Raw genomic sequence first — 26550 nt, 5'->3', positions numbered from 1 at the left:
GATTTGTCTGTTTAACAATTTTCTATATACTTTTCATTAATCATTGCCTACAATTCCCCATCTGTTCCTGTTTTGTTTTGGATGCCCTTGTGTCAGTAACTTCTGCAGTTTAATAATGACCACTTCCTAATACTACTAACAGTTGGCTTAAATCTATAAGTAAAGGCCAGCTTGTGCTGACATTACCACTTCTATGGGTTGCCCAGTAGTAAGGTCGTGTCAAAAGCCAATAAAGCCATGGTGCTGTTGTAAACGACACTGGATCAGCATACCCCCCATATAAATGTTAAAGTGGCGAGGGACCTGCTTGACTGATTTCAGTAAGTGTAACAAAACCCTGCTAGATGGTTTTTTTTTTTTGTTCTGTTTTGTGCCTGGATTTCAGCCATAATCAGCAGTATGTTCCTTTATGCCCTTTTACACTGGTGATTTGCCAGTGCATTTTGGAATCTGGTTGCTGTCAGACATTTCATAGGTATTGCTACAAAAACCAATTAAAGGGTTTGTAGTATTATTGGACAGAGAAATGTATTTGGATTAGGGAAATGTTCATCAGTCATTCCTGCTGTCTGGTAAATTGTATCATTACAGGAGTTGTTGGCTGTAGTAGAAACATTTCAGAGCAGTGTATGATAAAACCTAGCTGTCCTGTGGTTTGGAGTCTGAAAAGGCAGACAGCTGCCAGGAATGCTGACCCATGTGCTCTCTTCATGATGATGTTTGAAATAAGCTGCAATGCTGTGTGTGGCTTTCATGGGTTCTTGGAAAGGTGAAACAATGCAGGTTCAGGTTAGGTTTCAAGTAGCATCAGTACATTTGCAGCGTGACTGTGATCACATTTCTTTTTTTATTCACCAGGCTCAGCACATCTTTTATGTGCTCAATCAACCTTCCTGCAACAATCCTTTTTGTTTTTGTACGTGACACAGCTACCTTCTCTTATGCATATAAATGTTTTCTCTCCACAGTTAAAAGATGCAGATTTTGTGTCTTAGTCCCCCCTCTTACTGCTACATAAGTTATTTGTAAGCTACGAGTTATTTGTGTTCACTTAACTAGCTTGAAGCAGTTTAGGCAGTCGTTTCCTGTACATTTTTCATGTGTTGCTTGACAAAAAACATTCCTTTCACACGTGTGTGTGTGAATGTTCAATTTAGCGGCACTGTACTGTATGTTTATTGCCCTCAGGTACCCACTGTCAAGTGCTAGGCATCTTGGAGCGGTAGCAGGCTGTCTGCTAGGCTTTTTTATAGGAGTTTGCAAGGAGTGGCAAAAAAAAAGCCTAGTATTTTTTTTTTTGGTTTATTAAAAATGTATGTATCGATATACACAATGGGAGTAACATCCTTCTAAGAAGGTAATTATACATAAATAGAAAGGAAGTAAACAGACTGAGTTTATGCTGGCAGAAAGCAAGTTTATATTTGGCATAGCAGTAAGAATGCCAAAAAGAATATACAATAGGTACAATTCAATAGTGAGTACATATGGTGAAAAAGGCTTCCCCCTAGAAACTAACAAGGGGAAATGCCTTTAGTGCTAGACATAAGCTGCCTAAATATAAGTACTGAAAGAGTCAGAGCGGTAATAGTCTCAAACTGACGCGTTTCGCCTGTACGCTGCTTCTTCAGGGGATGGATAAAGGCCATTAATGCGACTGTAAGTTGATAACCAGTCTCTGTAGGGTTTACTTGATAGTAGTAACGGTTTGTTTAGGGGTAAAGAAAATTCCCTAGGCCGGTAAAGGCTTCATCAAAAGTTCCCACACGGGAAGGAGAGGAAACAATATAATAGTGGTAGTGTCAGCAATGAAATATTTGTAGGAACCACTCGAGGATTCCTAGTGGGTTCCTAGGAATCTAATCTAATTTGTTCTAGGTTATTTTTCATGAGGGTTTTCTCACCTTATTACAGCAGTGACTTGGCAGCGTTATAGCAGGTGCTTATCATTAATATGATCAGTGTACTGCCTGGTCTTTATCATTGACGTGAAGATTTGGATGAGCACAGGACAAAGCTGAATTGTATTTTGTAGGAAGGTCAAAGAACTGTTGCTGTTTGACAGGGACCCTTGGGGAACAAAGTATGTATGAACCCAAACGTTTCCAGTTTTGGATAGTAGTGTGAAAGATTAGAACTGTTGTTTTTTTTTTTTTTAATGTCCCAGCAAGGGAGCTTGAGCCATTGTATTTGTCCTGGTGACTAGTACTGGTATTCTTTTGCTTGTTCATAACATGCTGAAATAAAGCTCTAATATTAATGATATGTAATCATAGATGCCTTCATATTAACCCGAAAAGGGTGTATTTATTTAGTAGGTTTAACAATTGAGTAAGTGTGAAAGTCATTTACTTGTATGCACCGATATGTGCACACAGAATATGCCATGAAAATACTGATTTTTTGTGTGTGTGTAAAATGAATTTACAGTGATAAAGGGAGCTAAGATCTGCGAAGAATGAGTGCTGTGCAGCAGACTATGAATAATACCCTGAGACCCTGTTGTTTTAGGTAGTCCAGTTTTGGCACTGCTGTTCCAACTTGTGCTGACGCTGTATTTTCAAAGCTTTTGTTTTTTTTTTTTTTGCTTTTGTGGATAAATATGTTTAATCAGTTCTGAGGTCTTTAGTGGAAAGTAGTGTGCCTCTAGGTAAATAGGAGGATCACCTAGGTAAGCCATTACAAGAAGAACTGAATATCCATGGGGTTTACATAGAGTAATTATTGTATAGTTTAATTTTTTCTTTCTGTGTGTGGAATACGGATGGAAGAAAATAAGCTGACCCATTTATTATGTTAGCAGTTATAGACAGGAATGGGGAGAAATAAATGTGATCACCTAACTAAGTTTATTATGTATGGAAGATTGTTTGAGAAAGAGGGTTTGTTACATGTAATGTTTAATGCCGTTCATAGATGCTTCCAAATTTTGGATGGTGATCAGGCTTTTTTGAAAAAAGTGAAATCGTTCACATTAAACATGTAAAATGATAGCTCTATTTCGCTGCACATTATAGAATCTTTGAAGTAAACATGGATTCACTGGCCTCTTTTGCTGTTTTGAAAATCAGGCCCAGGTTCACCTTATTTTACCTCGTTTCTCAGCTCCTGTGAACAAGACTGTGGGTTGAGGAAATACAGATTTGTAGAGTTAAATGAATCATATTTCTGTGGAACAAAACAACAAAGTCTCCTTTATCTAAATATATTTCTGCACAATTCATTTTTTTTAAATAACTGCTTGAAAAAAAAAAAAAAAAAAAAAAAGGCCTAAATGCATTGACTTCAAAGGTTTCATTTTCTAATGGGGTTTTCATGCCCTAATTAGCTCTTGAGTTTGATATATTTACCAAAAAGTGAACAAGGCCATAACATAACTTCTAAGCAGTTTTATTTATGTGCCAATTCCCGTAACAAATTGTCCGCTTTGGTTATCTTGCATATTTAATAACCTTTTCCCCACATATGATTATTTTACTTTTTATTCTAATTGATTTTCTTTGGCGGTCTTTCTTCTAGGTTTGGCCCAGGACAGCTGCTAGGAGGATAAACTTTACTGTACCGAAGACCCCAGTGGAAATAATTTGCGAATGGGATGAACCTGCCTATGCTGAGTCCTCATCACCATCGAAAGAGAGAATAACAGTATCCATCAGGGGAACTTCACTAGTTATGTTTCCATTTTTACAACACCCAATTTGAGTTTGCTTGTCCTTAAAAAAGAATTCAAAGTGGAGTACCGTAAACTTGATATGGATGGCAAAAAGAAAGACAAAGACAAACCTGATGAAAGAATGGCCCGACCTAGTGGCCGATCAGGTCACAACACACGTACTGGCTCTTCGAACTCTGGAGTATTGATGGTCGGGCCTAATTTTAGAGTTGGAAAAAAGATTGGATGTGGCAATTTTGGAGAACTGCGATTAGGTAAGCAATGAATCTTTTCATGGAAAACAATCCATTACTTTAACTTGATAGCAAACTAATCCAGGACAAAACAATTGGATAACGTATTTATTTGGCTGTGGATTGTTTGGTGTATGTTAGATTGTAAGCTCCAATGGAGCAGGGGTCGATGTGAATATATGCAAGTCAGTATAGCTGTATTGTAGTAATATAGTATTTCACATTCAGTGGTTCAGATTAATTTCATATAGTATATGTTTGTGTATGTATGTGTAATAATTTTTTGTGGAAAGTATCATTTGATACATGAATTGTACTTCAGAGGCACCCTTAACATTAGCTAGGTCAGTAACTCCCCTCTCATCTTCCTCTTTTTTGGAGTATCAGAGTTTACAACTTGTCTACAGTCTATTAACTAACTGATTAGTGTTGGGATTTATAGGGGGTGTTAATAATCATAAATAGGAATAGTGCCTGAATGTCTGTAGTCTAGTACATGCTGAACTCGGGTAGCTTTCCCAGTAATATACCCAATAATTAGTCTTTACACAAAAATTGACTAATGCATCTTTTTTGCAACTAAGGGCTGAATCTGGAAAACTTTTCTATCACTATTTTTGTCATTTTTAAAAAGAAAACAAGGGGGTGACATTGCAGTACCATAGGCTTCATGCTAGTCTGTCACTTCAGTATGACATGTAAACAAAGATATGACCTAGTTCAGAGTAGCAGCTGACATGCTTTACAGATCTTTACTGCTGGCACCTTCTCAGCTGGATAAATTGGCAGTTCAACCAGATAAGCTTGTGTAACATTTGGGTATCCACCTATCTTTGTCCTACATGACTGTCCTTACAAGTTCATCATTGCATTCAATGTACTTTATAGCTTTAAGCTTTTCTTTGATCTTCTCGGGTACTTTAAGCAGAACTAAACCTAAATGACAAAAAGTTGTGGCCAGACAGGTTGTTTATAGCAGAGGGGGTAGGCAATGTCCCTCTGCAATGAAATAAGCTTTCCTGCTCTCACTGCATTGTGGGTGCCACCATCTTCACTGAGTCCTCCTTTGGTTTCCTGGATCTTGGGACATTTTGGTTGGTCAGACCAGAATGATGTAGCGCCTTCATATGGGCACAGCTGTTAATTCATTCTCAGCAGCTAAGGATGTGTTGGGATTGGCTGCTTTGTACGCTGACCTTTCCAAGTATGTTGTTGGAAACAGGAAATTAGCTAATTTTTTTTTTCATGCACATTGATTTTACTGCACATGGCAAGCTTCTTGCAGTGATGTCATGAAAGTATTTTCATTACAGGAGAGAAGCCAGTACAACTGTTTAAGTTGAAAAACAAGGCTAGGCTTCAGCATTAAAAATTAGCTATGAGTGACATTATGTCATCAGCAAGAATGCAGGGGACAAATCAAAGCAGTCCAGTATACAGAACCAGTGGACACAATAGTGGGGGTTTGCTGCCATATCTTTGATTCATCTACAGAAAATGTTATCAAATATTTGGTACTTCTGAAAATAGTGTAATTTGTCTTACTTGACCTGGCGCTGGCACCATATTTTCCCTGTATGTAGAACGACAGGCACTGTTAACAACCAAGTCTGCAGGTACCATGGGACTCTGATTCTAAAGATCAAAATAAAATAGAAGTTGTGGCCAGTTATACAAACTAAGTACACTGGCTGCCTCCTTTGTCCCATATGGATTGGTAAAAAAAAAGTTGATTGTTCAGAGAGGGCAAGGTATAGGTGAGTTTTGAAAAGAAATATTCTGCATTGAGAGGAGTTGCCACAGTGTTATCTTGGACATAATAGCTATGTTTCCTAGGTTGTGGTGATCCTGATTGTGGCATGCCTTTCATGGTCATTTTGGATAAAAGAAAAATCACATAACTAGGGCATTTATGAATACAAACCTTGTTTCATAATACTCAAAACCAAGAAGTAGGTAGGGCAGTATTCTTCCCAGAATTGTTTTTTGCAAGCTCGGTAAGATGAAGCTATATACAGGTGATGGCCTCTATTTTGTGACCCAACTTTCAGTATCCAGTTTTTTTGCATTCGGGAAAGTCAGGTCCTAGACTTTTTTATTTTTTTTTTTGTTTAGACAAGTTTTTAACCCTCCTCGCCCAGTGTGTGCTAATTAGGTGGCGAAGAGCGGAAGATGTAAAGTGCCAGGCGGTACACCCGGCTAAAAGAGGCTGGGGAGAGCACTGGTAAAGTAACTGTTATTGAGTATAGTTATTTTGCTCATTACAGGTTTTATTTTAGGTGCAACTAAACCCACTATATTTCGCCTTCCCCCGTTCTCTCCCAGGGCACCGCCATCTTCTTCCTCAGTATGATCTTTAGTCATCTTGATTGGCCAGACTGGTTTGATGTAACTCCCTTGCTGTCCCATGGGAGTTCTTTTCCTGCATGCACAAGGGAAACAATGATTGCTGGGTATCTTTGCCAATAAACATGCTGGGCAACAATCAGGCAGGGAAGCCTAGTTATTGCAGTAGAGACATCACCTGTCCCTTTCTGCTCAATTGCCAATTGTTTAAAAAGAAAATTTAGTTCTTAGGTAAGCACTTGTGTTAGCACTACAACTAACAACCAACAGAAACTCTGTTAGAAAAAAACAAAACAAAAATAAACTTCCAACAGCATGTAACAGATTCAACTTTTGTTACTGGACGTCAGGTAGGTGGTGTGTTTTATCTTTGATGGGTGCTGTGGTTTTCTTGCTTGGATTGGCGAGAGTAACCAGAAAGGGAAGCAGAGGATATGCAATCTGACTTACTAGGAACATTTCAAGATGAAGATTCCACACCATCCTAATCTGAAAAGTAATAACGAGTTTCACTTAGAGTTTGCTGGTTTATTTTTTTAGTATGACTGTAAGTCACATACAATGATTAGGTTTTTATTTTTTTTTTTTGGACATGGACACACTGGCTTGGTATTCAGTTTGCAGTGGCTCGGCTCTTAGGAGGCCTCCTTTTACAGTTTGTGTATATAGCAGCTTTCTGGAATGGGTCCAGAGTTTTCCTTCATTCCCAGGACAATACTGGTATTTCTGACTGCATAGGCTGATTGAAATAATTGTCCTGTAATGGAGCTCTCTGCTGCCCTGTGACATATCTAGCTGCTGTTTACATAATTATGCTTGGAGTTCATGCATTCCTACATCAAAACTTCATTGCTCTTTCTTCTTTTTGTTTTCATAATGTATATGTTTATTTTTAAGTACATCTGCCGGATGGCCTTTTAAAATGCTTTAGGTCTTGTTTTAGAAAACACAGAAATAAAGTGCGAGCTTCAATATACACAGGGGTAATATAAAAGCGAACATTGTTCCTTTGCTGTTGCTTTTTGATTTGCAGGCTTTTTTTTTTTTTTTTTTTAGATTTGTACTATATTGACATATTGGGTGAATATGCTAATATACTACATTTGATATAGAGAAGATGCCCTTCTTGAGGGCAGAAGATAAGGCAAGCCACATATACTTGACCCTGGAGAGTGCACTGCTCATAGAAAGATATCTACCTGGGGAGAGAGAAAAGTTGCTGTGTTTTTATGTGCTGTGCTGCATTTTATAGGGAGCATCTTCTCTATTCATTCCTGATTGGGAGCAACAGTGGAAGTGTTGAATCTTTCCTTCCATTGACTTTAGTAAGCAGCTGTGACAGCCGGGCTTGCCAGTGCCTATGGTCTTCCCCCATAATTCATGTAATGTAGACAAATGGTTCTCGTATTCTAAAATCACTAAAGAGCTGCTTTGAGAAAAAAATACCTCACAGTACAAGCAGCTACAAAAGTCTTTAATAGTTTGTGTCAAAGCTGCTTGTAAGAATACTTATAATGCTTACTAAAAAAAAAAATACTTTGTCTATAGTCTTTGCACAGGTGTACAAGAAAGTAAACATTCATTAGAATTGCACAGGTTCATTTTATTTGCTGTATAATAACTTGTGCTGAAATGGCATCACCTTTAGTTTGGTAAAGCACAGACTATCCTACCTGCCCACCAAAATAATTTCATTTTTTAAATTGTATTATTTGCTTTCATTTTTGCTGCAGTGTTTGTTGCAACCCATGAGTTACTGCAACACAAAAGGTGTGATGGCAGCCTAGCTAGTGAGTGTAGATCTACAAGTAAAAATTATACATGTAATAATTTTAATCTATAGGTAGATAACACTTGTGCTTTCAGTTCTCTCTTGGATCTCCTAAGACACCTTGTTTCCTTCTAAATGTGTCATTCTTTTGCTGGTGAGGAAGTGACTGCCTTCCTTCACGAGCTAACAAGAGAATGGCACATGTAGGCATATGATTTTATATTTTTTTTATTTTGCACCGTGTCCTCCTCTGGCATTTAGGATGTTTAGTGTGATGAGACCCTAATCCCGTACAAATGCAATGTGAAAATTATATTGTGACATTTTTTTCCTGCTTCTATTTTATGTTATATTTATGAAAATTGCATGTTCTCTGTTTGTGTTGGGTTTCTTGTGGATATTTTCTTCTCAGATTTTGTAATCTGTAAAAAACAACCCACAGTTATCAAGTCAGATATGATTTTTTTTTTGATTGAGGCATGTTCATTTAGGGCCTTTTTAAAAAAACAAAGAAAAAAGAAAATGACAAATTGAATGTGTTGCATCTTATTAGCTCATATGTGTGGTGTCTGGGTTAGTATTGAGGTTAAGATTATTTTAGCAAGTACAGGAAATACCTATTGAACCTACCAAAAATGTAGTTCTTTTGTTGCTTCTGTTGGATAAACTGTAATAAAAATTAAGAAAACATCTTTGTGACACATCCCCACGCATGCATGCACACAGCTAGAAAGTCCCGCACAGGTGGCAGCCATGGCTCTTCTCTTCCATTCAGTGGGAGAATGAATGTAACCACCAAAGCATGCTGTTCTCAGGATTACCCAATGAAGATGGTTGGAGAAGGTTTCCAAAACCAAATAAACTGAAAATTGTTCATCTCTGTAACCAAACAATGTAACTAATTTAAGAAAAAATATATGCAGATATTCTTGTTTTCAGCACATGCTAAACTTTTTGCATCTAGGTTATAAAAGGGTTACTTGTGTAATGTTAATAGTTATTGCCCTTAGCAACTGGTTGTAATTTATTATTCTCATATTTGTTATATGTACAGATGGTATGTTCAGTCTCTGTGGAGTTGTTACTATTCGTCTATGGCTTCTGTTTCCCTGGCCAGGAGGTTGGTGTTGATATCAGTGCATGACCTAGAAATACCAGCCATGCCCTATAATCACGCTGTGTAAATCTGCTGGATGATTACCACGTATTACTGCTGTGTATCAGCCTGTGTGTGGTTATTTTCATATTTCAGTCATGGCACAGACATTCGTATAGGCATATGAATGATTCTCCATGTCCATAGCTCCCTTTAATGCTAATTGTAATGCCTGCTTCAGCCTTGTTTCCTTGTTACATTATTGTGTAAAGAGAGGGAAAGCATGAGGGAGTCACAGAGAGGAGGATATCGCAGTGTACTGTTTTCTATGCAAAAAAAGGCCTCGTCTGTCCTTGCTACACCTGAAATAAATACATGTCAGGAAAGGTCAACATGCTCTACTTTACTGTCACGTCTCTTTTTGTTGCTCAGCAATGGCAGGCTGATTGAGGACAGAGAATGTTTTTGGATAAAGATCAGTACTTTGCTGTTGTCTGTGTTCTCAACATTTGTTTTCTTGTCCAGTAGAGCTGTAGATATCTACAGTTAGGTCCATAAATATTTGAACAGAGACAACTTTTTTCTAATTTTGGTTCTGTACATTACCACAATTAATTTTAAATTAAACAACTCAGATGCCATTGAACTGCAGACTTTCAGCTTTAATTCAGTGGGTTGAACAAAAAGATTGCATAAAAATGTGAGGAACTAAAGGCTTTTTTTTACACAATCACTTCATTTTAGGTGCTTAAAATTAATTGGACAATTGACTCAAAGGCTATTTCATGGGCTTGTGTGGGCAATTCCTTTGTTATGTCATTATCAATTAATAATAAAAGGCCTGGAGTTGATTTACGGGGGGAGGGGTTTGTATGTGGAAGATTTTGCTGTGAACAGACATTATGCAGTCAAAGGAGCTCTCCATGCAGGTGAAACAAGCCATCCTTAAGCTGCAAAAACAGAAAAAGAAACCATCCGAGAAATTGCTACAATATTAGGAGTGGTAAAATCTACAGTTTGGTACATCATGAGAAAGAAACAAAGAACTGGTGAACTCGGCAGCGCCAAAAGACCTGGACGTCCACGGAAGACAACAGTGGTGGATAATCGCAGAATCATTTCCATGGTGAAGAGAAACCCCTAACAACAACAGCCAACCAAGATTTGACTTTGTTAAAAAACATCTAAAAAAGCCAGCACAGTTCTGGAAAAACATTCTTTGGACAGATGAAACCAAGATCAACCTTTACCAGAATGATGGCAAGAACAAAGTATGGAGAAGGCGTAGAACAGCTCATGATCCAAAGCATAGCACATCATCTGTAAAACATGGCGGAGGCAGTGTAATGGCTTGGGCGTGCATGGCTGCCAGTGGCACTGGGACAATAGTGTTTATCCATGATGTGACACAGAACAGAAGCAGCCGAATGAATTCTGAGGTGTCCAGAAACATACTGTGTGCTCAAATCCAGCTAAATGCAGTCACATTGATTGGGAGGCGTTTCATAATACAGATGGACAATGACCCAAAACATACAGCCAAAGCAACCCAGGAGTTTATTAAAGCAAAGAAGTGGAATATTCTTGAATGACCAAGTCAGCCACCTGATCTGAACCCAATTGAGCATGCATTTCACTTGTTGAAGACTAAACTTCAGACAGAAAGGCCCACAAACAAACAGCAACTGAAAGCCGCTGCAGTAAAGGCCTGGCAGAGCATTGAAAAGGAGGAAACCCAGCATCTGGTGATGTCCATGAGTACAAGACTACAGGCTGTCATTGCCAGCAAAGGGTTTTCAACCAAGTATTAGAAATGAACATTTTATTTTCAGCTTTTTAATTTGTCCAATTACTTTTGAGCCCCTAAAATGAAGTGATTGTGTAAAAAAAGGCTTTAGTTCCTCACATTTTTATGCAATCTTTTTGTTCAACCCACTGAATTAAAGCTGAAAGTCTGCAGTTCAACTACATCTGAGTTGTTTCATTTAAAATTAATTGTGGTAATGTACAGAACCAAAATTAAACAAAAGTTGTCTCTGTCCAAATATTTATGGACCTAACTGTATGTGTGTTTCTTAAGCGTAGAAGACCATATATAGAGATTGAATTTCTCTGCACCAATGAAAATGTTTGACACAAATGCATTTTTCACTTGTATAGTTGAAATAAAATTTCACTTATAGAACTGTTGAAAGCTCAAATGCCTTAAGTAAAGTCTTTGTGTTATGGCCCCATTTCCAGTGTACGTGGACTTTGTATTCTTGTTCATTGCTGAGTTGTTTCTCTGTGTGTTTCTGTAAACCCGGTTTGGCAAGGCATAACATTCTTGTTTTTGTTCTTCTCTTCAAGGGAAAAATCTTTACACAAACGAATATGTGGCAATTAAACTGGTAAGTTCCATTTTTACAGTTTTTAGAGGGATAAAGTGTTAAATCATATACCCGTAATTTGCATTAAAGCTGAATGTAAGGAATGTAGCTAAAATACATAGCTGGAAACCAAAGTTCTGTAATTTAGTCAGTTTTGTGATCCTGACAGGCAGCAATGTCAGGTCCTACAACCTCCCTTTTTGTCCCCCCTCTCAGAATGTGCTGATTAGGTGGTGAAGAGCAGAAGATGAAAAGTGCCGGGGTGGTGCGCCCAACTAAAATGGTCTAGGGAGAATACTGATGTTTTAATTTTTCCTGGAGCTCAGTTTTAAGTAATTGTTTGTTATATTAGCCTGCTCCACACAGATTACTTAGAGAATTAGAAGCTCCTTGAAGAAGGAGCGGCACCCCACTTCGCTCTTTCCCTTTCATTTGTATTATGATTGTTTGTCATTAGTGGAACAACCTTGGACGAGTGCTGTACACATGCCAGGTTCTGGTCCGATATCAGTCCTGAGGTGATTATTGGACTAGAATTATTTGACTTGTGTACATAGCCTAATTCGATTTCTATATCATGCACCATCTCTGTTTTTATGGTATATGTGGTTATATTATCACATAAAGAATTTTTAAAGTAATATAATATTTTTACTTATAAACCTCCTATATTTTGTACCAGGAACCCATGAAATCCAGGGCACCACAGCTTCATTTGGAATATAGATTCTACAAGCAATTAGGATCTGTTGGTAAGTCTCCAAAGTTTTGTCTAAAATTCTTTTATTGTACTGACCTAGCATCATTTTCCTTGTGCATGCATTTGATATTTTTGCATATGTTGTCTTCTCTGATTCTTTCCTTGCTGTTACACGATGTATGTCAGGCTTGGAGATGCTCCAAGTGTTTGGTATCCATAGTTTCAATGTTCTATACATCTCTATGGATACATCTCTGCTCAGGGCCCTCTGAGACCAAGTGGGACATAGATGAATGTGTTTCATGTGTGCTACAATTCTATTTCTCTGCTGAGTGGATACACAGAGCTACTTCAGTTTGTACATCCTAACCAGTGATATCTGTCAATGTCTTCCTGCACTGTTTAGCCGAAGGAGAGGGATAAGTAGGCACCAGGGGAAATAACATTGATGATTTTTTTTTTCGCTATGTATTGCATAAGCTATCTGTGCTTTATCATTTGCACAACATATTGTTCCTTATTTTGTTGCAACTGTTATGAACTATGTTCTCTTGAGTTGTATTAATCGTCATTTTGATATGAAATTTTTGCAAAGCATTTAGTCAGGGGAAAAATATATACTCAATAAAATTTATTGACCGTCTAAACATTAGTTGTTTAGTACATGGCTATTGCTTGCAGTATGAATATTCTGTGATCTGCAGCACGCTTGCTCATTGTTTTTTAAATGGCATTACCAATTGTATCATGTGTTACATTATCAGAAAAATTTTCCTATTTGATGACAGAAAGCCAATAGCACTAAATATAGATTTACAGGAAGCCCAGCTGAATACAGGATGTGCTTAAAAGCAAATCTGTATGCATACATCTTTCTGCATATAGTTTTGGATATGTTATGAAATGGTACTGAAGATTGTATTGATAATAATGTACCACTAAATGAAGCACTTAAAGTTACTTGCTTAGTGCACTTGTTATTTGGGGTCATCAAACTTCTTATGAATTTATGTTTGACAGCAAATTGACTAAATCTTTATTTTGCACCCTTAATATGACTAAAACGCACCTAGTGTTTGTGTGTATTTACACCGTAGGCATAGAATCTCTTCTAGTAATTCACATGTTAGCTTAATAAGAAGTTGTTGGTGAAAAAAATACTTTTTATTGTCTTGCACCTATAAGCAGATAATTTAGGTCTGGAGCTCAGGACCGGAGCACTGTATATACCGGAAGTAAGTGCGGATGTCAGTTGTATCTTCCTCCTGATCCTGGCTGTCAGCCCTGAGGGTTAACAACACTTGTGAAACTCCAAAGCAGCCGCTCTCATTTTTCCCAGAAAACAATGCTTTGACCTGCAAGATTGCGGTGAAGTCTTTGCCTAGCATTCCTGGTCTAAGAAGGGATAAAATGCATTTAGTTTGATTACCACAATGACCTCATGTTTTTTACTAGCTGGCATGGTAATTTGATGACAGCTTTTCCTACTGTTTAAACAGCAGTGCAAAGAGAGTAGGAAAGGCTTATATAAAACCGATTTATTGTTGGAAATAAACCCACACTTCTCAGATTTTACTCTGCATGCCATTTATTAAATGTTTTTAAAATGGTTCGGACTTGTACTTGTAAAAAACTGTAGTTGTAGAACTTTTGCATTGGATCAGTGTTCTGAAATGTGACTTAAGCTACGAACATAAGCTAGACCCAAATGGTCATAATGATCTTGGGAGAAGTCCTAGCGTCTGATTCCGCAACATTTATCCAACAACAACCTTCAAATTCAAGAACATTGGTGGTTGTCATTTCCTCAACTACCAATGATTTATAAATCTCCCTGGTTTATGTTCTTTAAAGCGGACCTAAACTCTAACATCAGACTTGGTGTTAGATTCACTAACTTCCACTGGAAGGTCAGTCCCCCTTATTGGTGCTGGCTGAGAAATAAAACATTCATTTTAAGTACGGAAGCAGCCATGTTGTGTGTGTGTGTGTGTGGCAGGTTGGCCTTGCCATAATCTCCTGACCACCTTCTCTGCCCGCAGCCCTCCCTCTCTTTGCAAGCATCATTACATGATAGGGGGGAACACTTAACTTGCTGACCAATCACGGCAATGGTTCTAAAGCATTCCCTCTGCCCTGATTAGTTATCAAGTTTAATCTTTTTTTTTTCATTCCTTTCTTTGTCAATCTCTCAAGAGTCCATGTGGTCTCCACTTCACTTCTCTGGAATGCCCGGAGGCAAGGTAGTTTTTTTTTTTGTTTTACTGTAATTCTTGACCTTTTTAATGTGGGGGAACCCCCTTGAGATTCAGGTCTTCAGGAAACCACTGTGATAATTACTATATCCACAGCTCACAATACATTAGTGCATTAGTACATTTCACCTCTAGAGACAGAAAGATCTAAAGACCTAAAGTGACCTTAAAAGGACAAATTGCTCAAGTAACCCCTAGTGACCACTGGGGAAATTTGTGGCTGATTAAACACTGGTTTAGGAGGTTTAGAAGATGTGAATAAAAGTACAACCCAGATGGATCAGCATAACCTGGGCTTTTATCAACCATAGTCACAGGCTGAAAATGTGAGTTTAGGCTAGCTTTAATGCATTGAGAACAATTAGACAAGCACTTTCGTTGAACAAATCACCATGCAAATTGTTAATAAATATAGCCATTTATTTTGACATGCGAAGGAACTATTGATAGTTCCTACTGAAGAGTGTCAGACTCTTTATTGTAAGTATCACGTTATTTACATTGTTTACCTAGATGACACATTGATTGTCACCACCTTTAGCAATCCTTTGCAGGAGGCCCAGATAGATCTTGAGAGACAGGTTGAACCAGTAGGTCTAAATGCTTTCAGCTGACCTCTATCTCTAGTTTGGTAGAGCTGGAATTGCCTCCTCCTGAATATTCCATTAATTGCTCAAACCTTAGGTTGTAGAAATCTGTGGGTTATTGATGTTCTTATTTACAAATATTGGTGTACAGTCGGAGAAGATGTGCCAACAGTTGCTGTCATAGGAATCTTAGTTACTTTTTGGGATTGTGAAGACTAATGCAGGTGTAGGAGACCTTGATTCATGAAAGCATTTATGTGGCAGCTGCCTTTTGTGACCTGGTACATTGATTTCACATTGGTCCTCCTTTCTTATGATTTGGGGTTTATGTATGAAGCAGTAAATCTGACGTTCATTCAAACACTCCGTGGTGCAGAAACTTCCAGGTCCATGTCTTTCAATGGCAGCAATGATTCTCCTTCATGAATGTTTCAATGAATGTCACATTCCCTGCTTTATACATAGTCCCCTTTGAGTCAATGTTTATGTTTGAGGGGTTTGACTTTGCTCTGCACATCTATAGGATCTATAAAATGGGCAAATGTACATGTTTGCATGCTAAGTAATACAAAAGCGTGTAACCATTTTAGGTATTTCAATTTCTTAAAGATTGATTTGATAAATATTTTCTGAGGTGCTGGCTTCGAGATGACACAATCATGTCAATACTGGTGCCTGTGCAGTTCATGGCAGTGCTCATTGGCCCCACGTCTCCTTGCTGTGACTTGCTACAGTGTTAGTGTTGCAATCTGATTCATGGGAAAGATGGGAAATGCATTCTGCAAACTGATGCTAAACAAAGTTGCCTACCCATCACTCAAGGACTGCTTTTTAGTTAGTTATACTGTTGCTATATATTGTGACAAGCCAGTAAATTATTTTGGGGACATCTGAAGGTAATAAAAAAAAAAAAAAAAAAAAAAAAAGTTAAAACAAGTTATGTGAGCCGCCATAGTTCTTTAGTTGCATTTATGTCTTCATGTTATCTACAAATGTAGATAAAGTAAATGTCATACTGGTGTGTATTGGCTGGAAGAAGCAATAACACTTACATTGTATATTTCCTGACACTGAATATTTTTTCTGAATTGTACCAGCCATTAGTTATTGTGAATATAGTATTTTTTATATGAATCTCTCCTTAGCTGCTCTAAACAACTGCTCGGACTTCCTGTGCTGATTGTCCCCAGTGGTCTCTCTATTGATTTAAGTATATGATTAATAAAGCCATGCCTAATGGGACTAAGCTTTTTCCTGTTTAATTATTAGCGTCGTCTTTTATTTAGTCCACTTTGTGAGCTCCTCTAGATATTTAAAAAAGTCGACGATTGAATCATCTGATAATTTTGAACATTTATTTTGTTTTTAAGAGTGTTTACAATGGATGTACTGCTTGATCTTTTATACTTCTACATTTTAGTATCTGTTGTAGAAGTCTCTAGTTTTAATAGAAACATATGTTGTAGAACATTTCAGTGGGCGTTTGCTTATACATGAGGGTGAATAAATATAGCGATTTGATTGACATGCATGTCTGTTGAATAGGTTTATATTGCTAATTTCTGCCTTACTTTGAGTGATTAACATTTTTTTCTCTAAGCACTGGTAGTTTAGCTGCAGTTTTGTGCACTTATGTAAAATGTCCAATGTAAAACTGCAGTGCCAGATGTAGTAAGTTTGAGTGAGTGAAGAGTGCAATAGTATGGAATAAAGCTGTAGCTGCTACTGTAATATTTTGGATTTCTATCGGTTTTAGTTCATGCACTGCTTTCAAGCAGTCACCCTAGTCATTACAAGCTAAAGGTTTATCTCTGAACTAGCTGCACAAGTCTGTTTCTTTAGGGTGTTGCTGGCCAGGCTACGGACAGTATGTTTATATGCTTCACAAGTTGTCAATTAGCTTTACAAAAAAAAAAAAAAAAGCATTTACTGACCTCTGTAGATGCAGAGTGTGTGGAGCAATTCATCCTCAAACTTTGCAGAAGCACACAGAAGATTGTGTAGACCAACACAGAACACCATGCAATAGAAGTCTGAAAGGTTACCATGTTACTGCTGGGTGCAGGACTTGGACAACCATTTTAGTGCCTTTGCTGTAAAAATTCACCTCATTACCAGCAGCTCTTAAAAGTAGGTATGACGGGTAGACATTTTTTGCTCCTTTGTGGCCTCTAGCCAGTAAAAAGAAAATGAACAAAAAAGAAAAACCTAAAGCCCTAGTTCAGTTACTTTCACAGCTTTGCAGCTTAATTTTTTAGAGTAGGTTTTATCCATTCGTAGGGATAAAATACCTCAACTTTACCTTTTATGTTTTGTCTTGTTTTTCTGGAATATTACACTTCTTCATAGTGTGGATATTAGACATCCTTCTTGTATAGTACCATATAATCCTCCTCATGCTACAACGCCATACCCAGGCATGAAAACCACGACTAATACTATTTGCAGGGCAGACTGTAAAGAATTTTGCTTTTGCAAATGCTGACTTGTCGATAGCTGCCATTTTCAACGCATCTGATGGCGTTGGGGTCGGTAAAAAGGTACATTGAAACATTAAAACATTTGGATGTCTGATGTTTATTTGGGTTTAGTTTAATAAATCTAAAAAGGGTCCCAAAACCTGCTTTGTTTGGAGGTTCATTCCATTACAGTAAGATGGTTATTACTTTGATTAGTGTGATGATCCTGCTTAGGCTGCTTGGAGTTTGGGTTTTGAATGTTTTACAGAGAATGGACAGATCCAGTGGGTAAATGGGCCAAAATAACTCCCCCTGGCTTTCCTGGTTTGGAATTATCAAGACCATGGGCCTGTATAACAGCTAGGTCATTGACATTTTAAAATTAGGCCAGCTTGTATCCTTTTTTTCTTTTCTTTTTTTTTTTTTTCGGTTTCATTTAAAGGAAACCATTTCTCGTGGCTTCTGGATCCTGAAAGGAAATGTTTCTTTACCTACAAATATAGAAGTGATATCCATTTAGGTTTTTTGCAGTATTTAGACTGCTACAAATGTACTGTTCAATTTCTCATTCGGTGTTGCAGATGATCCAATCGGAATGTCACTTCTACTTTTGTACTCTGACTTGGGTTTACTTCAATTGTTAAAAAGGTTCCCCTGCAACTGTAACATATTCTTTTACAACTGAATTTAATACATAATAATAAAAAGTTGGTGTATGTGTAACACAATATACTATACTATTGGGCCAAGATCTCAAACAAAGGTGTAGAACCTACAAATTATTTAGCATATCATGAAAAACCTTCATAAAATGACCATGGTGACATTTGTTAATAAATATCTGAGCATAGGTAGTGGGCTTAAGCAAACAAGATGGAGTATTGAACTTTTGCTCCATTCATGCTGGGTTATAAAACATTGTAATGGTTTGCATTACATTGGGCTCTCTCAACACAAGTGGCTTGGCAGCTTTGGCAGTATAACTGTAAACCGCTTTTGTTACAGGAAGCTTCAAGATCTTGAAAGTGTTTTTGTTTGGTAATTTACATTGATTTATTTTATTATTTAGTTCTGGAAACTCTACAGGTCATGTTACTATGGTGTATAATCTAAGGAAATAGGGAAGGAAATGATCTATAAATCCTGAAAGTGCACAAGGATCTCGCATGTTCATTTTCATTGTGTCAAGCAAGTCTTCACAAGGACATCTGTAGGTGTTAAAGTCATCTGGGAAAACAGCATTGTTTTCTTCCTATGTACACAGCGTGAAGCACAGTGCTTGTGTTTTTTGTTAGAACACATTGTGTATTTTTTTTTTTTTTTTTAAGGGAGCAGTGTGATCTTGGACAGATATTTGGCCAAGAGATTGTATGCTTCTCTCTCTCCTGCGCAGTTAAGTTTTATTATATACTGAAAAGAATTATACACAAATTGCTAAACTGAGTACTACATTTAACAACAATCCTAATTTTTGGCTGGTGGTTTTATTCAATATAGGGACAATGTGCTCTAATTTTGCTAATGTTTTGCAAAAACTTCTATCATCTCTCAACAACCCCCCCCCAGCATTCACAGAACATAGCCCCCCCCCCCCCCCTGTTGGGGGTGAGCGTTCCGTAGTCCTGACGTTTTATCTAGTGTAGGGTGACAATGCCATTCCTCTATGGATAAAGTGCTTTGAGTGACTGTGCTCAAATTAGGACAGACAAAAATGAGGGGATGCTAAAAGGAAACTAATGCAGCCACCACATCTAAGAATGTGGTCCACTAAGCTGCAATTTTCTTTGGGTTTTGATACTCTTTGAAGGAAGGGTGAAGAAATGTATACAGTATTCAAGGATTTCTTAGCATTGGACAAATCGGGCAGTTACATGTTGCTAAGGAACATATGCCTCTATTATCTTTGATGATTAGATTCCCCCCACCCCCCCCATGGCTGACATGTTTGCAAAGGTACATCAATGCAACCTTCCCGATTCATTTACTACTCAGCTAGTCACTGACCAAATGTTAAAAAAAGATTTGGTGCTTTAGCTTTTTATAATGTTGTTGTGTTTTTTTTTTTTTTTCACTTTTGAAGTCCACACTGAAGTGCACCTTGCTAGAGGAGTAGAGACTCCTCTAGCAAGGTGCACTAGGACTGTCAGAATCCTCCTGTCTAGCAAGGACTGTTTAGCAAGACGCCATAGGACTGTCAGAATCCTCCTTATTTAGTCCGAGGAATGGGATGTCTAAAGAGCAAATACAAATTCACAAAGTATGCAAGTAAGAAGAATTGTGTATTTTTAGTACAGCACTTGGAAGGAAAAGAATACATTTCATTAGGACAGCCATACTCTGTTTCTTTGTTAAAAATGGATGTTGCTGAACTGGTTGTAGCTTTGTGTGTTTAACCTATTCTCATACCAAATGTTCTTATAACACTGTCACAACTTCCTGATCAAAGCAGCTATTCTTGTGGTTAAAAGACATCCTCGAAAATGTTCAATTTTTAGTGAATTGTATACTTTTCACTTGCAGAATAGATGTAAATAAAACTGTACAACCAAGCTAATGTTCCCAAACAGTCTTACCACAGGAACGCAGAAATATCTATACCATGCAGAGACAATTTCTTCAGGAATTATGAGACAGCTGGTCATATTTATTGATGCCTCTGAAGTTTCTCTAATAAGAAATTGTAGTTTCCACAGTTCTCATGTAGATTCTTTGATTGGAAATGGCCTTCATTATACCCACATAGTCATCCCCGGGAGCGGGGTCTGGGAGGTGATGTGCACCCTTATGTCCACAACAGATCTGCTTTCATTGGACCAAACTATTCAATTTGCTCTGCATCCAATTTTTTAAAGTCCCAAAGTGGCACAAGTAGTACAGAATATTCACTCGTAGAAGTAAAAACTAGAGAAGAGTTTTTTTCCAAATTGTAAAGGGGGGGGGGGGGTGATAAATTTTTCTGGCTTTGAGCTTGATAATAACTGTGAATGGCACTGGGCACCCAGCTCCTGTATAGTAAGCCCCAAGCCTGCATTGTTTTATTGTTTGACAGCCTAAAAACTGCCACTGAATTGGCAAAACTTTTTATAATGGGAATTGCATAGTGTATGAAGAAGGGTTCTTATTGGCATTGGTGAAGAGAAGCTGTTTTGAGGAACTTGGCCTCATGGTTGGCTCTCCTGTCCCATATAGTAAATGGGAATGTTTTGTGAAAACCTTTTAGCATTTGCGAGAACAGCAGATGGCACAAGATTATTTTATATAGGAAGTAAGACAAAATATTAGGAAGTTTATTAAAGTCAACAAGACCTAGGGGGATTGGGGTATCAGATGGGAGGATGAACAAGCCCAAACATTCTATTTTAGGATCATATAAATGAGCGGCTTTAAAATATGAATCTTTAAACTTTCTATGACTTTTAGAAAATATCATGTTTTCCTCTGGATCTGTTTGTTTATTCTAGGATGATGCATGTACCACGTAATGTATGTTTTTACTGCAGTTTTAAGCTTTTCAGACCTAGTCAAGTACAAGAGATTCCTATTTTCTGTATGTTAAAATGACTTGCGTGTGTTGTTTCAAAAGCTTATGGCATAGCTGAAGCATTCCATCTATTTGGCTTTTTGCCATATTTCCACAAAACTACCTTATTCGAATTGGTTCATGTTTTAGAACATTATTATATATATGTATTAAAACAAATGCAAATGTAACAACATAAAATGAACATCTCTATACCCAGCTGGGAGAATATTAACAGTTGACGTGCAGGTTAGGGGACATTGCCAGATTGCAAATTGTTGTTTCTACTTTAAAAATATTTCCGACAGAAAGGAGGTAAAGGTTAATCAAAGGTGTAAAATGTGGCTCCCCCCCACCAAATAAACATTCTCCATCAAGTAATGTTTTAGTAAATATATTTACCAGTTTATGCTTTATAACACAGAAGATTTTTGTTCTTCTTTGGCCTTCTTCTGCCTACTTACCATGCCTCTACATTAGCTACAAACCATTGGGTGTCCTCACTGTGCAATAGGGAATAGAGGTTAGTGGTTTATACATTTGTAATATGATTGTATGCTTTGTTTACCAGGCCTTATATATCTCCTGACACACTTATTACAAGTTTAGCTTGCAGTTTTTTTTTTTTTGTTTTTTTTTACATTCTTTGGGTTTCCAGTGCCTGAAACATTGTAGATTTATAATATGCAGTGTGCTAAAGCTTCATTGGTTTACAGTTAATTACATTGTAGCCAGTCTCCTTTGTTGTGTAGGATGTTCTGGGTGGAAGAAGAGAATATAAAAATAGATATCAGATAATTATATTAGTAATATGTTGGTGTGTATCTGGTGATGTACCTGGAATTCTACTTTAATTGTTCTCTGAATAACCAGCTAGTAAATACAAGTTTGTGCAATAACAAGGTGTAACGACCCATAACCGTTATTGTTAAAGCCCAACTAAACCCCAACTCACAAAAAAAACAAAGCTGAAATTTGAAAGCAATTATGTTGATGAGAGTAAATTATAAGTATTTCCGGTAAAACTAAACTCTACCAAGTCAAAAGCACCACTGTGCATCTTGGTTTTACTGTAGCTTTACATCTGTTCACACCACCAGAACCTTTTCTTGCTTTTTTAGTTTCCTGTTAACAGATTGAGGTCCTACAATTGCTCACTTCCTACTTCCTCTGACTATCCATTGTCATGTAGACACATGTATATCCCTGTCATCCTGGGAAATTTTAGTATGGTGTTTTTTGTTCTTTGGGTGTCACATTTATTGATGTATTATGTATATACAGATATTCTGTGTACCACTTTACTCCTTTACAGTGTTTGCAATCAAGTTAAGTGCTTCAAATAAAATATACCTTATTCAATGATATGATTAGTTGTGTTTTAATTGTGTCAATTATTTCTGTATTATAGACTCCCAATGAAAACTGTTAGAGCAGGGGTGCCCAACAGGTGGATCCCGATCTACACGTAGATCATAAAGGCAATGTGAGTAGGTCACGAAGCACTGCCTTTCAAAATAAACTCTAGCGCGCACAGGAGTTATTAATTCTGAAAGGCAGGGCTCGGTGATCTACTCCCGTTGCCTTTGTGATCTACCGGTAGACCACTATCCACTATCCACCTGTTGGGCAAAATCTGTCCACAGTTTGGAATGTGTGGGGCAGATGTCAATAAAGATAGGTCATGTGACCAGACCTGGGGGAATGGAAAAAAAAAAAAAAAAGCATCTTATTGTGATTATTCACAAGCAATGTGGATGGAGAAATGCAGATGAGTCTGCATACTCTCTAATTTTGTTAATGCAAATGTGTGTTGGGTTCTAGAGTTGCTGTCTTTTCACAGTGATTATTTGTTCTTAACACTGAACCTGTACGCTATGTACACATGTCATATAATAGGCGCCCAAGATGAACAGTATTCATAGTCTTGTACAAAAATCTGATGTGTCCCCTTGTAGACATATGGTCAATAATTTTGGGTGGTGGGTGGTGAATCCAGAAATGACCCGTTTTTTGCTCTCACATCTAGTTTTTACGATACAGGGTACCCTCCATTTTTGTGTAAAAAAAAAAATGTATATGTACATCCCATCTACCCTGATATCGTCCTTCCATGACCTTTAAATCTTAGTTCACCTTGCTCATCACTGACTGCAAGTTTTTTTTTTTTTTTTTTTTTTATAAAGTTAGAAAGATGGCTATGCAGAAAATGCACCTTGATGCTCATATTGCAACCAAGCATTTTGTAGCTCCCCAAGTATTTCGTAACAATTTCTGTGTAACTATGCTTGTGTGTTTCCAAGAAAGTCTCTGACAATGACTTTGAGTGATAACCAAGCATTCTTTTCGACTTCTGACAATGTCTTGATGAAATATTCATCTTTGATGAGCTGCCACATCTATGGACCATCAAACACACTGGCCTTTACTTTTTCAAATGACAGGCTAGGAAAAACCAAAATGAGGTACTTGAAACAGTCCCCTTCAGTTGGCAAAGCTTTAACAAACTGCTTCATCAGACCCAGTTTCAGGTGCAGAGGCGGGAATAAAATCTTTCTATCAACAAGTGGCTCATGTAGAATGTTTGGATCACCTGGTTTTAGAGCAGATCATGGAGGCCAATTCCTTTCCACCCAATGCCTATCATGAGCTCTGCTGTCCCACATGCACAGATAACAGGGATACTTGGTGTATCCGCGTTGCTGACCAAGAAGGAATTTATTTTTCTTGTTATATCCTGAAGTTTTCACCAAACAAAGGTAACAGTCACTGAAATGATCTCCTGGATCTCACCAAACCATAGGTGTATCAAATGGCATCTTATCACGTGTTCCCTTTGTCCACATCCGTAAACCCTCGACACACTGTTTGCACACCTTATAATGGGCCCAAGACTTATCTTGATCAAAGAGTTTACCTTTGAAATATGCCAAATAGGCTTGCTCTACAAATGTTCGGCCTTTGACTGGGAATGGTGAAACTGCCACAGATATAACAAAATTAATCAGGGTTGTTTAGACACGTTCTGCGAGAAACAGCAGAGCCAGACATGATCCGAAAGAAAGGAAATACGTGTGTAAGTAGAAAAATACATTTTGCTTATTCACTGCGTAGAGTAGCGAACAACCACCAACCACACTGTCTTGCGTGTAAATGAATAGCCTATACAAATCCAGGCTACAGTAATCGCATTATTATAAGCGGTAGAGAAAACACCTGACGTGATTGAAGAAAACTAACTGCACTCCGAATCAGCATACCTATTTTCGTGTAAATAAGTTTAAAAATTGAAGTTAACAAAACATTTGTTCAAAATTTTTCCCCAGTGTTGTGAACTGTATTTATAAATCCCCAGCATATTACGCAGCGCTGTACATTAGGTAGGGCTGGTAAAAGACTGACAGGTATAAACAATGACACAGTAGGAGGAGAATCCAGAAGAGCTTACAATCTAAAGTAAATGCAGTGTAGTTCACTGTATTGCAAGGAATTTTTCCTGATCATGTATTCCTAAAAGTTTGACTTAGTTACACTTTGTCTCCCACTAACTGAAGGGGGACTCCTCTGAAGTATTAATACTTCATATTGCATTCACTTCAGTTTTTCTGATGAATTTCAACTGCCTACCATAGCCCAAACCCAAAATAGCACACAGCCTGGAGGCCGTTCCTAGCTGAATGCTCCTGCCAGAGATCCTTTAACTTCATTGAACGTTCACTATATTTTATGCACATTGTGTGGCCTTGTGCAATCTAATCTAAAATTTTTAGCTGATTTAGTTATTTTAAAGTTAAAAGAAAAAAAAAAGAAACTGTCATGTAGGCTATTGTATCATTTTACAAGAATAAATGTGCTTTTTAGTAGTTTGTTTTTAATCAGCTTGTGAATTCTCAAATAATCATACACTCTAATAAGCATTAACATTTGTTGCAGTTTGCTCTGGAAGTTTGTAAAGATATTGGGAGCTCAGTAGTTCATCCTTTTAGTTTTTTCCATCTTAGGTACATTTGAAATATGTTCCCATTAACCTCTGGCATTCAGGTATCTGGATCAGAGACGTAGCAGCTGGTTATTTTCTATCACCGTCTACCTAAAATGTGCAGATGTGTCTTAGTATTTCCCCAGTTCAGTGGGGTTTCTGACATAGTTTCAAGAAATAGAAAGAGGTTAACACATACTATCTAGGGGAAGGCTGGGCAAAACATCAAAAGTCTTGTAGAATGTTGTCACTGCTTGTCTGTTTATACCTAAAATGTTGAAACCATTTAAATTGTCTTTTTGTGCTGAGTAGCTGCAGAGCGTGCTGGAAATGTTTGCTGTGCTTGTGTGAGGAAGTTGGTCATCGTCTGTGTATATCTAGTGCAATGCATTGTTATACAAGTACTAATGTTCTGAGCAGCCAATTCAGAAGGGAGCCATTGTATACAGTCTATAAATGGATTTATGCGAACACCTAAAGGATCCAAAATATCTATATTGTTGCAGTAATATTCAGTGTAAAGTTTTAAAATGTTCTGCATTACTATGCTATATTATTGTCATGTTATTACAGACCTTAACTTTGTTGTCAGTCGGCTCCATTCTTTGATCCTTCCAATGCATCCCTTTCCCTGTCACAGGGTGACAATTCTTGTTTTTTTATATACGCAGGAATAGCATTGTCTCTTTGGACTGTACACCTCTGTAGGGTATGTACATGTACAGCTGTGTTACTGCCATCACGGAATCGGCACTGCCTATCCAAGTTTATGATTGACAGCGCCTGCTGTCCCTTCTATTGGCTGTATATTAAGAAGCTACTAGGCATGGCGAGTAGTACACTAGGGATTAGAAACGTGAACTGGCTGTCAGAACATGAATGGCAGTTATACTTTAAATATTTTAGGTAACAAATTTGAAGTAATTATATAATTATATATTTTGGTTGTACTGATCTGTCTCTGGGACACAAAAAAGTTTTTGAAGAGAAGGTCTAGCCCTTATCCTAGACCTTTATCTATCCTAATCCTAATTATGACCTTTTGCAGACATACCTAGTGCGGTCGAACAGTTGCTATTGGCTGACAACCTAATCCAGGTTTTCTCTACCTTTTAAACATAGATGAACCCTTGAAAAAACTTTCAGGTCTTCAGAGATCCCCTTCTATAATTACTCACAGTACATTATTGTGATGACAATTGAGAAGAATGTCATCCTTACAGGTATTCAGAAAGATCATTGTTGTCACTTAAACTTACCTGAAAGGCACAAATTGCTTATTGATAAAGGACCCCCCCGGCAACCTCTGGAAGAGCCCTGGGTTTCCACAGAACCCTGGTTGAGACACACTGACCTAACCAATCCTTTCTTGTATGAGATGCTCAGGCCTGAAATATGCTGCTGTTGTGGACTGCTAAATACTGCTCTGATGCAGTGTTATTACTCTGATGCTGTGATATTTTTTAACCAAGTATGGTCATAATTAATATTAAACATTCTGATAGGCACACTGCATACAATTGTTAGTGTGTTCCTATGTGGAATTAGCTACTTGTACTTTC

At 37.6% G+C, this 26550-nt stretch overlaps 1 protein-coding gene across 3 annotated transcripts in view; it reads left to right on the top strand.

Moving 5' to 3' along the window:
- CSNK1G3 (casein kinase 1 gamma 3) overlaps nucleotides 1–26550 on the top strand; it is a 62848-nt gene that overhangs the window by 21535 nt on the left and 14763 nt on the right. For all 3 annotated transcript variants that reach the window (XM_072416030.1, XM_072416028.1, XM_072416029.1), the window contains exons 2-4: nucleotides 3520–3927; nucleotides 11469–11509; nucleotides 12171–12240. In XM_072416030.1, the coding sequence (XP_072272131.1) occupies nucleotides 3753–3927; nucleotides 11469–11509; nucleotides 12171–12240 (286 nt within the window). In that variant the 5' untranslated portion in view covers nucleotides 3520–3752. The remainder of the gene's footprint in view (nucleotides 1–3519; nucleotides 3928–11468; nucleotides 11510–12170; nucleotides 12241–26550) is intronic.

Source organism: Pyxicephalus adspersus, chromosome 6, assembly GCF_032062135.1.
Source record: "Pyxicephalus adspersus chromosome 6, UCB_Pads_2.0, whole genome shotgun sequence".
Taxonomy (NCBI): domain Eukaryota; kingdom Metazoa; phylum Chordata; class Amphibia; order Anura; family Pyxicephalidae; genus Pyxicephalus; species Pyxicephalus adspersus.
The sequence above is the reverse complement of the archived record's forward strand: the minus strand, read 5'-3'. Positions and strand labels throughout refer to the sequence as shown.